General features: G+C 35.8%; 1 protein-coding gene across 10 annotated transcripts in view; it reads right to left on the reverse strand.

Annotated features, from left to right (window-relative positions):
* Positions 1 to 13,094, reverse strand: part of Haspin (haspin) — a 172,447-nt gene that overhangs the window by 89,846 nt on the left and 69,507 nt on the right. Inside the window, exons 1-2 of one of the 10 annotated variants that reach the window (XM_070999117.1) lie at positions 3,709 to 12,157; positions 120 to 2,818 (exon numbers count right to left, since the gene is read on the reverse strand). The exons of 6 other annotated variants lie outside the window; for them this stretch is intronic. Coding sequence is in view for 3 of the 4 variants with exons in the window: in XM_070999104.1 (XP_070855205.1) it covers positions 12,163 to 12,787 (625 nt within the window). In the remaining variant the exon portion in view is untranslated. Of the gene's footprint in view, positions 1 to 119; positions 2,819 to 3,708; positions 12,788 to 13,094 lie in introns of those variants that run through there. 3 more of the 10 variants (XM_070999104.1, XM_070999102.1, XM_070999101.1) reach the window with 3 other exon arrangements.

A 13,094-nucleotide genomic window follows, 5' to 3' on the forward strand; every position in this document is an offset into this window, starting at 1 on the left:
CCATATAGTCTTATCTAACAAAAAATGTAAAATTTTTTAAACCGAAAAGAAAAATAGCGGTACTTAAGTGAAACGATGCATGCACTACTATTTTCATGATCGCAACTGTGTGTACTTACAGCTGTTTTCCTGTTGTCAGACTTGGGAAATTCAAGCTCCATTTTTTTATCCAGATGTCTACATCTCGCGCGCTCGCACTGCCGTCCGCTCTCCCTCTCCATCTCTCCCCTAAGTCTGCGCTCTGCTCTGGAGGACTTAAGTTAAGTTAGGCTTAAGCAGTTCTCATTTCCAAGTGTACAAATAAACATCTACGCCCGTCGCGTAAAAACCCCAAAGTACCCCCGTGTTTTTATGCGTACCATTCGATCTTAGGGCTTCACCTATTTTCAACGATCAAGCCACCCCGCCCCAACATTTTGGTCCTTCAAGCCGGATTTCAAAATCTTTGGATTTTCCTCTCCTGGAGTTTCCTTTGATTTTGTCCCAGCGGGCTTGAACCGCTCCAGATAAGTTCCACCTACTATAATTGCCGGTCATACAGCCAATTTTTTCGAACCCTTTTTCGACTAACTTTTTGTATGATATATTGTCTAAATCCAAAAGTGATTAATCCGACACAACGGCATTGAATAAATATATTACCATTCCGTTATTTGTACCCGACTATATTCCAGTTTCCTTTGCCCACAATTGTACACTTTAAACAATTCCAGTATATATTTCAGTTCTACTATTCAACAAAAATATTTCTCAAATACATTTTCAATTTCAATTGTGTGTAAATTATAACTCAGCCACAGTAAAAAATTCCCGATCATAAAATTTTTCCTTAAGATTAGCACTCTTTATTTTTTACTGTGTTCCAGCTGCGTGTGTATATTTACATCAGTGGTCGGCACACACATACCATCACAAGTTTGCCTTACATTAGTGTGAGTGTAACAAACACGAAGTTTGCGCGCAGCGTGCTGAAGCGAGACGTTTCTCTGCTTTGCACTGAGATCCTCTGCCGCAGCAACAAAAAAGCGCGCCGAAGTTGAGAAAAAATGACCCGAAGACCCATGCCGAAATCACTCGAACATGTACGTTATACGTGAGAGAGCAGAGGATGGGCAGAACACTTCCCTATGCTCACTAGATAGGCCGCTGCCGACCACTGATTTACATACATATTCTAATACAGTCCACTCTACGTACTCTTTCTTATACAGTCCACTCCAACTACTTTTCTCGACCTACAAATACGGCTAAATTTTTTCTAAAATTAAAAACAAAGTTACAATATATATATATGATGGACGTTGATGCACTACGAGCAGTACAAACAAGTGGCCCAACGACACCAAGCACGTGCTTGTTACGCGCGGGGCCCTTTTATCAATTTGGGCAAAAAATACGAGTTCGCGAGGAAGATACAAAAAACAAATAGAGACGGGACACAAATGAAAATAAAAGAAGCATCTAAGAATGAAGCAAATGAGTTAAAATATTAGTTTTTAATACCGGGATAGAAGTTGAAGTGCAAATTAAATGATAAAGGTTGTTATAATTATTACATAGAACGCGAAAGGGCTCGTGCAGACAAAAATTAGATGTACATCGTGGCAAATTTTGGGGATAATAATTTCGTGTTAGTCTAACAGGAACATTGAAAGTTAGGCGGTTTACAAGTTCTACAGAATCAATATCACCTCTTATAAGATTTTGCATAAAAATAGTACCAAGCATTGTTCTACGATTTGCAAGGGTAGGTAAATTAAGCAATAGTAATCTACTCTGATAGGAAGGTAGCCTTATGTTTTGATCCCAGTTCAAACTACGAAGGGCAAAAAGAAGAAATTTTTTTGTAGCGACTCAATACGGTCAATATGCACTTGATATTGTGGACTCCAAACCGAAGAACAATATTCCAAAATAGGACGGACAAGGGAGGTAAATAATAATTTGGTTGTATAAGGGTCATCAAATTCTTTTGACCAACGCTTTATAAACCCAAGAACACTCATGGCCTTGCTGACAGTGGACATTATGTGGCAGTCAAATTTAAGTTTTGGGTCCAGAAGAACGCCTAAGTCATTAACTGAATATGTATTTTGAAGAGAGTAACTAACAAAAGTAGGAGTACCTCTATGAAAAGTCATAACGTTGCATTTAAGGCAGTTCAAATTTAAAAGGTTATACTCACACCATCCCTAAAAACAATCAATATCTGACTGTAAGTTGAAACCCGACGCTATATCATTATGTGATAAACAAAGCTTAACATCATCAGCATACATTAGTACACGAGAGTGTGTTATGATAGAGGGAAGATCGTTAATAAACAAAGTAAACATCAAAGGGCCCAAATGACTACCCTGAGGCACTCCAGATGTCACATAGATCAGTTTTGAGGCAGCGTTCTTGAATATAACCCTCTGAGTCCTACCATTCAAAAAACTTGAAATCCAAGTTAATAGATTACATGGAAACCCAAGCTGATTTAATTTGAATAAGAGAAGAGAGTGGTTGACAGAGTCAAAGGCCTTACTAAAATCAGTGTATATAACGTCAGTCTGCATTTTATTCTTAAATCCATTTATTACAATAGATGACAATTCCAGAAGGTTGGTGGTGGTCGATCTTCGCTTAACAAAACCATGCTGACACGGTGATATTAGCGAGGAACATAAATGTTGCAAATGAGAAGTAATAATACGTTCAAATGCTTTAGGAATTGCCGATAATTTAGAAATACCTCTGTAATTCTGGGCATCCGCCTTCGCACCCTTTTTGTGAAGTGGAATGATAAAAGAGTCCTTCCAGATAGTAGGAAAAACTGACGATGAAATAGACAAATTAAAAAGTTTAAGAATCGTTTTACATATGGTTGACGCACAAAACTTAAGCACACACCCGGGGAGTCCATCAGGACCGGGAGAATAAGTTGGCGTTGTTTTTTCTAAGTAATATTTAAAAACTCAATTTCTTAAATGTTTCTAAATAGATAGCTAAGTTGGAAATAAGACCATTAAGCGAACGGGTATTATTGTTAAAATTTTGAAGAACAAAATTTCATGGTTTCCTGCTAACTTATATAATAACTTCTTTTTAAATTTTCATAAATTAACATTAGTAACACCAAATTGTAAAAAATAAAATAAATTTCAAAAATGAAATGCAAGCCTTTGTACATGAAAATAACGTAAGCAAATACGGAAAGGCGGTATTTACTCCAACGAATCTCCACAAATTACTACTTATAGGTACAAAATGTTTTGTATTTAGGGCCCAATTTTTTAAATAAACCTAATTTTACCTCTATCGGTCAAGACTTATCGATTTGTTTAATCTAAAACATCATAAACAATAGCCCCTCCAAAAAGGATAACGACGAAAAATAATTATATAGTTTTAAACTTTTTGGAATGATAATAAAAACGTAGTTTATCATAAAAAAGATGGCTTGTTACAACTTTGCGTTTTAACATTTTTTTGGAGTAACGAATGCTGGCACTACTATTTTAATGAGCGGTCGAAATTTGTCATGATTTCTAAAAATAATAAAAATGAAGTCAAGTCGTAATTGCTATTGGCTATACTTATTACTCCATATAGTCTTATCTAACAAAAAATGTAAAATTTTTTAAACCGAAAAGAAAAATAGCGGTACTTAAGTGAAACGATGCATGCACTACTATTTTCATGATCGCAACTGTGTGTACTCACAGCTGTTTTCCTGTTGTCAGACTTGGGAAATTCAAGCTCCATTTTTTTATCCAGATGTCTACATCTCGCGCGCTCGCACTGCCGTCCGCTCTCCCTCTCCATCTCTCCCCTAAGTCTGCGCTCTGCTCTGGAGGACTTAAGTTAAGTTAGGCTTAAGCAGTTCTCATTTCCAAGTGTACAAATAAACATCTACGCCCGTCGCGTAAAAACCCAAAGTATCCCCGTGTTTTTATGCGTACCATTCGATCTTAGGGCTTCACCTATTTTCAACGATCAAGCCACCCCGCCCCAACATTTTGGTCCTTCAAGCCGGATTTCAAAATCTTTGGATTTTCCTCTCCTGGAGTTTCCTTTGATTTTGTCCCAGCGGGCTTGAACCGCTCCAGATAAGTTCCACCTACTATAATTGCCGGTCATACAGCCAATTTTTTCGAACCCTTTTTCGACTAACTTTTTGTATGATATATTGTCTAAATCCAAAAGTGATTAATCCGACACAACGGCATTGAATAAATATATTACCATTCCGTTATTTGTACCCGACTATATTCCAGTTTCCTTTGCCCACAATTGTACACTTTAAACAATTCCAGTATATATTTCAGTTCTACTATTCAACAAAAATATTTCTCAAATACATTTTCAATTTCAATTGTGTGTAAATTATAACTCAGCCACAGTAAAAAATTCCCGATCATAAAATTTTTCCTTAAGATTAGCACTCTTTATTTTTTACTGTGTTCCAGCTGCGTGTGTATATTTACATACATATTCTAATACAGTCCACTCTACGTACTCTTTCTTATACAGTCCACTCCAACTACTTTTCTCGACCTACAAATACGGCTAAATTTTTTCTAAAATTAAAAACAAAGTTACAATATATATATATGATGGACGTTGATGCACTACGAGCAGTACAAACAAGTGGCCCAACGACACCAAGCACGTGCTTGTTACGCGCGGGGCCCTTTTATCAATTTGGGCAAAAAATACGAGTTCGCGAGGAAGATACAAAAAACAAATAGAGACGGGACACAAATGAAAATAAAAGAAGCATCTAAGAATGAAGCAAATGAGTTAAAATATTAGTTTTTAATACCGGGATAGAAGTTGAAGTGCAAATTAAATGATAAAGGTTGTTATAATTATTACATAGAACGCGAAAGGGCTCGTGCAGACAAAAATTAGATGTACATCGTGGCAAATTTAGGGGATAATAATTTCGTGTTAGTCTAACAGGAACATTGAAAGTTAGGCGGTTTACAAGTTCTACAGAATCAATATCACCTCTTATAAGATTTTGCATAAAAATAGTACCAAGCATTGTTCTACGATTTGCAAGGGTAGGTAAATTAAGCAATAGTAATCTACTCTGATAGGAAGGTAGCCTTATGTTTTGATCCCAGTTCAAACTACGAAGGGCAAAAAGAAGAAATTTTTTTTGTAGCGACTCAATACGGTCAATATGCACTTGATATTGTGGACTCCAAACCGAAGAACAATATTCCAAAATAGGACGGACAAGGGAGGTAAATAATAATTTGGTTGTATAAGGGTCATCAAATTCTTTTGACCAACGCTTTATAAACCCAAGAACACTCATGGCCTTGCTGACAGTGGACATTATGTGGCAGTCAAATTTAAGTTTTGGGTCCAGAAGAACGCCTAAGTCATTAACTGAATATATACGGTCGAGTGGCGTATTTTGAAGAGAGTAACTAACAAAAGTAGGAGTACCTCTATGAAAAGTCATAACGTTGCATTTAAGGCAGTTCAAATTTAAAAGGTTATACTCACACCATCCCTAAAAACAATCAATATCTGACTGTAAGTTGAAACCCGACGCTATATCATTATGTGATAAACAAAGCTTAACATCATCAGCATACATTAGTACACGAGAGTGTGTTATGATAGAGGGAAGATCGTTAATAAACAAAGTAAACATCAAAGGGCCCAAATGACTACCCTGAGGCACTCCAGATGTCACATAGATCAGTTTTAAGGCAGCGTTCTTGAATATAACCCTCTGAGTCCTACCATTCAAATAACTTGAAATCCAAGTTAATAGATTACATGGAAACCCAAGCTGATTTAATTTGAATAAGAGAAGAGAGTGGTTGACAGAGTCAAAGGCCTTACTAAAATCAGTGTATATAACGTCAGTCTGCATTTTATTCTTAAATCCATTTATTACAATAGATGACAATTCCAGAAGGTTGGTGGTGGTCGATCTTCGCTTAACAAAACCATGCTGACACGGTGATATTAGCGAGGAACATAAATGTTGCAAATGAGAAGTAATAATACGTTCAAATGCTTTAGGAATTGCCGACAATTTAGAAATACCTCTGTAATTCTGGGCATCCGCCTTCGCACCCTTTTTGTGAAGTGGAATGATAAAAGAGTCCTTCCAGATAGTAGGAAAAACTGACGATGAAATAGACAAATTAAAAAGTTTAAGAATCGGTTTACATATGGTTGACGCACAAAACTTAAGCACACACCCGGGGAGTCCATCAGGACCGGGAGAATAAGTTGGCGTTGTTTTTTCTAAGTAATATTTAAAAACTCAATTTCTTAAATGTTTCTAAATAGATAGCTAAGTTGGAAATAAGACCATTAAGCAAACGGGTATTATTGTTAAAATTTTGAAGAACAAAATTTCATGGTTTCCTGCTAACTTATATAATAACTTCTTTTTAAATTTTCATAAATTAACATTAGTAACACCAAATTGTAAAAAATAAAATAAATTTCAAAAATGAAATGCAAGCCTTTGTACATGAAAATAACGTAAGCCAATACGGAAAGGCGGTATTTACTCCAACGAATCTCCACAAATTACTACTTATAGGTACAAAGTGTTTTGTATTTAGGGCCCAATTTTTTAAATAAACCTAATTTTACCTCTATCGGTCAAGACTTATCGATTTATTTAATCTAAAACATCATAAACAATAGCCCCTCCAAAAAGGATAACGACGAAAAATACTTATATAGTTTTAAACTTTTTGGAATGATAATAAAAACGTAGTTTATCATAAAAAAGATGGCTTGTTACAACTTTGCGTTTTAACATTTTTTTGGAGTAACGAATGCTGGCACTACTATTTTAATGAGCGGTCGAAATTTGTCATGATTTCTAAAAATAATAAAAATGAAGTCAAGTCGTAATTGCTATTGGCTATACTTATTACTCCATATAGTCTTATCTAACAAAAAATGTAAAATTTTTTAAACCGAAAAGAAAAATAGCGGTACTTAAGTGAAACGATGCATGCACTACTATTTTCATGATCGCAACTGTGTGTACTTACAGCTGTTTTCCTGTTGTCAGACTTGGGAAATTCAAGCTCCATTTTTTTATCCAGATGTCTACATCTCGCGCGCTCGCACTGCCGTCCGCTCTCCCTCTCCATCTCTCCCCTAAGTCTGCGCTCTGCTCTGGAGGACTTAAGTTAAGTTAGGCTTAAGCAGTTCTCATTTCCAAGTGTACAAATAAATATCTACGCCCGTCGCGTAAAAACCCCAAAGTACCCCCGTGTTTTTATGCGTACCATTCGATCTTAGGGCTTCACCTATTTTCAACGATCAAGCCACCCCGCCCCAACATTTTGGTCCTTCAAGCCGGATTTCAAAATCTTTGGATTTTCCTCTCCTGGAGTTTCCTTTGATTTTGTCCCAGCGGGCTTGAACCGCTCCAGATAAGTTCCACCTACTATAATTGCCGGTCATACAGCCAATTTTTTCGAACCCTTTTTCGACTAACTTTTTGTATGATATATTGTCTAAATCCAAAAGTGATTAATCCGACACAACGGCATTGAATAAATATATTACCATTCCGTTATTTGTACCCGACTATATTCCAGTTTCCTTTGCCCACAATTGTACACTTTAAACAATTCCAGTATATATTTCAGTTCTACTATTCAACAAAAATATTTCTCAAATACATTTTCAATTTCAATTGTGTGTAAATTATAACTCAGCCACAGTAAAAAATTCCCGATCATAAAATTTTTCCTTAAGATTAGCACTCTTTATTTTTTACTGTGTTCCAGCTGCGTGTGTATATTTACATACATATTCTAATACAGTCCACTCTACGTACTCTTTCTTATACAGTCCACTCCAACTACTTTTCTCGACCTACAAATACGGCTAAATTTTTTCTAAAATTAAAAACAAAGTTACAATATATATATATGATGGACGTTGATGCACTACGAGCAGTACAAACAAGTGGCCCAACGACACCAAGCACGTGCTTGTTACGCGCGGGGCCCTTTTATCAATTTGGGCAAAAAATACGAGTTCGCGAGGAAGATACAAAAAACAAATAGAGACGGGACACAAATGAAAATAAAAGAAGCATCTAAGAATGAAGCAAATGAGTTAAAATATTAGTTTTTAATACCGGGATAGAAGTTGAAGTGCAAATTAAATGATAAAGGTTGTTATAATTATTACATAGAACGCGAAAGGGCTCGTGCAGACAAAAATTAGATGTACATCGTGGCAAATTTAGGGGATAATAATTTCGTGTTAGTCTAACAGGAACATTGAAAGTTAGGCGGTTTACAATTTCTACAGAATCAATATCACCTCTTATAAGATTTTGCATAAAAATAGTACCAAGCATTGTTCTACGATTTGCAAGGGTAGGTAAATTAAGCAATAGTAATCTACTCTGATAGGAAGGTAGCCTTATGTTTTGATCCCAGTTCAAACTACGAAGGGCAAAAAGAAGAAATTTTTTTTGTACTGACTCAATACGGTCAATATGCACTTGATATTGTGGACTCCAAACCGAAGAACAATATTCCAAAATAGGACGGACAAGGGAGGTAAATAATAATTTGGTTGTATAAGGGTCATCAAATTCTTTTGACCAACGCTTTATAAACCCAAGAACACTCATGGCCTTGCTGACAGTGGACATTATGTGGCAGTCAAATTTAAGTTTTGGGTCCAGAAGAACGCCTAAGTCATTAACTGAATATATACGGTCGAGTGGCGTATTTTGAAGAGAGTAACTAACAAAAGTAGGAGTACCTCTATGAAAAGTCATAACGTTGCATTTAAGGCAGTTCAAATTTAAAAGGTTATACTCACACCATCCCTAAAAACAATCAATATCTGACTGTAAGTTGAAACCCGACGCTATATCATTATGTGATAAACAAAGCTTAACATCATCAGCATACATTAGTACACGAGAGTGTGTTATGATAGAGGGAAGATCGTTAATAAACAAAGTAAACAGCAAAGGGCCCAAATGACTACCCTGAGGCACTCCAGATGTCACATAGATCAGTTTTGAGGCAGCGTTCTTGAATATAACCCTCTGAGTCCTACCATTCAAATAACTTGAAATCCAAGTTAATAGATTACATGGAAACCCAAGCTGATTTAATTTGAATAAGAGAAGAGAGTGGTTGACAGAGTCAAAGGCCTTACTAAAATCAGTGTATATAACGTCAGTCTGCATTTTATTCTTAAATCCATTTATTACAATAGATGACAATTCCAGAAGGTTGGTGGTGGTCGATCTTCGCTTAACAAAACCATGCTGACACGGTGATATTAGCGAGGAACATAAATGTTGCAAATGAGAAGTAATAATACGTTCAAATGCTTTAGGAATTGCCGACAATTTAGAAATACCTCTGTAATTCTGGGCATCCGCCTTCGCACCCTTTTTGTGAAGTGGAATGATAAAAGAGTCCTTCCAGATAGTAGGAAAAACTGACGATGAAATAGACAAATTAAAAAGTTTAAGAATCGGTTTACATATGGTTGACGCACAAAACTTAAGCACACACCCGGGGAGTCCATCAGGACCGGGAGAATAAGTTGGCGTTGTTTTTTCTAAGTAATATTTAAAAACTCAATTTCTTAAATGTTTCTAAATAGATAGCTAAGTTGGAAATAAGACCATTAAGCAAACGGGTATTATTGTTAAAATTTTGAAGAACAAAATTTCATGGTTTCCTGCTAACTTATATAATAACTTCTTTTTAAATTTTCATAAATTAACATTAGTAACACCAAATTGTAAAAAATAAAATAAATTTCAAAAATGAAATGCAAGCCTTTGTACATGAAAATAACGTAAGCCAATACGGAAAGGCGGTATTTACTCCAACGAATCTCCACAAATTACTACTTATAGGTACAAAGTGTTTTGTATTTAGGGCCCAATTTTTTAAATAAACCTAATTTTACCTCTATCGGTCAAGACTTATCGATTTATTTAATCTAAAACATCATAAACAATAGCCCCTCCAAAAAGGATAACGACGAAAAATAATTATATAGTTTTAAACTTTTTGGAATGATAATAAAAACGTAGTTTATCATAAAAAGATGGCTTGTTACAACTTTGCGTTTTAACATTTTTTTGGAGTAACGAATGCTGGCACTACTATTTTAATGAGCGGTCGAAATTTGTCATGATTTCTAAAAATAATAAAAATGAAGTCAAGTCGTAATTGCTATTGGCTATACTTATTACTCCATATAGTCTTATCTAACAAAAAATGTAAAATTTTTTAAACCGAAAAGAAAAATAGCGGTACTTAAGTGAAACGATGCATGCACTACTATTTTCATGATCGCAACTGTGTGTACTTACAGCTGTTTTCCTGTTGTCAGACTTGGGAAATTCAAGCTCCATTTTTTTATCCAGATGTCTACATCTCGCGCGCTCGCACTGCCGTCCGCTCTCCCTCTCCATCTCTCCCCTAAGTCTGCGCTCTGCTCTGGAGGACTTAAGTTAAGTTAGGCTTAAGCAGTTCTCATTTCCAAGTGTACAAATAAACATCTACGCCCGTCGCGTAAAAACCCCAAAGTACCCCCGTGTTTTTATGCGTACCATTCGATCTTAGGGCTTCACCTATTTTCAACGATCAAGCCACCCCGCCCCAGCATTTTGGTCCTTCAAGCCGGATTTCAAAATCTTTGGATTTTCCTCTCCTGGAGTTTCCTTTGATTTTGTCCCAGCGGGCTTGAACCGCTCCAGATAAGTTCCACCTACTATAATTGCCGGTCATACAGCCAATTTTTTCGAACCTTTTTTCGACTAACTTTTTGTATGATATATTGTCTAAATCCAAAAGTGATTAATCCGACACAACGGCATTGAATAAATATATTACCATTCCGTTATTTGTACCCGACTATATTCCAGTTTCCTTTGCCCACAATTGTACACTTTAAACAATTCCAGTATATATTTCAGTGCTACTAATCAACAAAAATATTTCTCAAATACATTTTCAATTTCAATTGTGTGTAAATTATAACTCAGCCACAGTAAAAAATTCCCGATCATAAAATTTTTCCTTAAGATTAGCACTCTTTATTTTTTCCTGTGTTCCAGCTGCGTGTGTATATTTACATACATATTCTAATACAGTCCACTCTACGTACTCTTTCTTATACAGTCCACTCCAACTACTTTTCTCGACCTACAAATACGGCTAAATTTTTTCTAAAATTAAAAACAAAGTTACAATATATATATATGATGGACGTTGATGCACTACGAGCAGTACAAACAAGTGGCCCAACGACACCAAGCACGTGCTTGTTACGCGCGGGGCCCTTTTATCAATTTGGGCAAAAAATACGAGTTCGCGAGGAAGATACAAAAAACAAATAGAGACGGGACACAAATGAAAATAAAAGAAGCATCTAAGAATAAAGCAAATGAGTTAAAATATTAGTTTTTAATACCGGGATAGAATTTGAAGTGCAAATTAAATGATAAAGGTTGTTATAATTATTACATAGAACGCGAAAGGGCTCGTGCAGGCAAAAATTAGATGTACATCGTGGCAAATTTAGGGGATAATAATTTCGTGTTAGTCTAACAGGAACATTGAAAGTTAGGCGGTTTACAAGTTCTACAGAATCAATATCACCTCTTATAAGATTTTGCATAAAAATAGTACCAAGCATTGTTCTACGATTTGCAAGGGTAGGTAAATTAAGCAATAGTAATCTACTCTGATAGGAAGGTAGCCTTATGTTTTGATCCCAGTTCAAACTACGAAGGGCAAAAAGAAGAAATTTTTTTTGTACCGACTCAATACGGTCAATATGCACTTGATATTGTGGACTCCAAACCGAAGAACAATATTCCAAAATAGGACGGACAAGGGAGGTAAATAATAATTTGGTTGTATAAGGGTCATCAAATTCTTTTGACCAACGCTTTATAAACCCAAGAACACTCATGGCCTTGCTGACAGTGGACATTATGTGGCAGTCAAATTTAAGTTTTGGGTCCAGAAGAACGCCTAAGTCATTAACTGAATATATACGGTCGAGTGGCGTATTTTGAAGAGAGTAACTAACAAAAGTAGGAGTACCTCTATGAAAAGTCATAACGTTGCATTTAAGGCAGTTCAAATTTAAAAGGTTATACTCACACCATCCCTAAAAACAATCAATATCTGACTGTAAGTTGAAACCCGACGCTATATCATTATGTGATAAACAAAGCTTAACATCATCAGCATACATTAGTACACGAGAGTGTGTTATGATAGAGGGAAGATCGTTAATAAACAAAGTAAACAGCAAAGGGCCCAAATGACTACCCTGAGGCACTCCAGATGTCACATAGATCAGTTTTGAGGCAGCGTTCTTGAATATAACCCTCTGAGTCCTACCATTCAAATAACTTGAAATCCAAGTTAATAGATTACATGGAAACCCAAGCTGATTTAATTTGAATAAGAGAAGAGAGTGGTTGACAGAGTCAAAGGCCTTACTAAAATCAGTGTATATAACGTCAGTCTGCATTTTATTCTTAAATCCATTTATTACAATAGATGACAATTCCAGAAGGTTGGTGGTGGTCGATCTTCGCTTAACAAAACCATGCTGACACGGTGATATTAGCGAGGAACATAAATGTTGCAAATGAGAAGTAATAATACGTTCAAATGCTTTAGGAATTGCCGACAATTTAGAAATACCTCTGTAATTCTGGCATCCGCCTTCGCACCCTTTTTGTGAAGTGGAATGATAAAAGAGTCCTTCCAGATAGTAGGAAAAACTGACGATGAAATAGACAAATTAAAAAGTTTAAGAATCGGTTTACATATGGTTGACGCACAAAACTTAAGCACACACCCGGGGAGTCCATCAGGACCGGGAGAATAAGTTGGCGTTGTTTTTTCTAAGTAATATTTAAAATTTCAATTTCTTAAATGTTTCTAAATAGATAGCTAAGTTGGAAATAAGACCATTAAGCGAACGGGTATTATTGTTAAAATTTTGAAGAACAAAATTTCATGGTTTCCTGCTAACTTATATAATAACTTCTTTTTAAATTTTCATAAATTAACATTAGTAACACCAAA

Source organism: Drosophila suzukii, unplaced genomic scaffold, assembly GCF_043229965.1.
Source record: "Drosophila suzukii unplaced genomic scaffold, CBGP_Dsuzu_IsoJpt1.0 scf_4, whole genome shotgun sequence".
NCBI classification, from domain to species: Eukaryota; Metazoa; Arthropoda; class Insecta; order Diptera; family Drosophilidae; genus Drosophila; species Drosophila suzukii.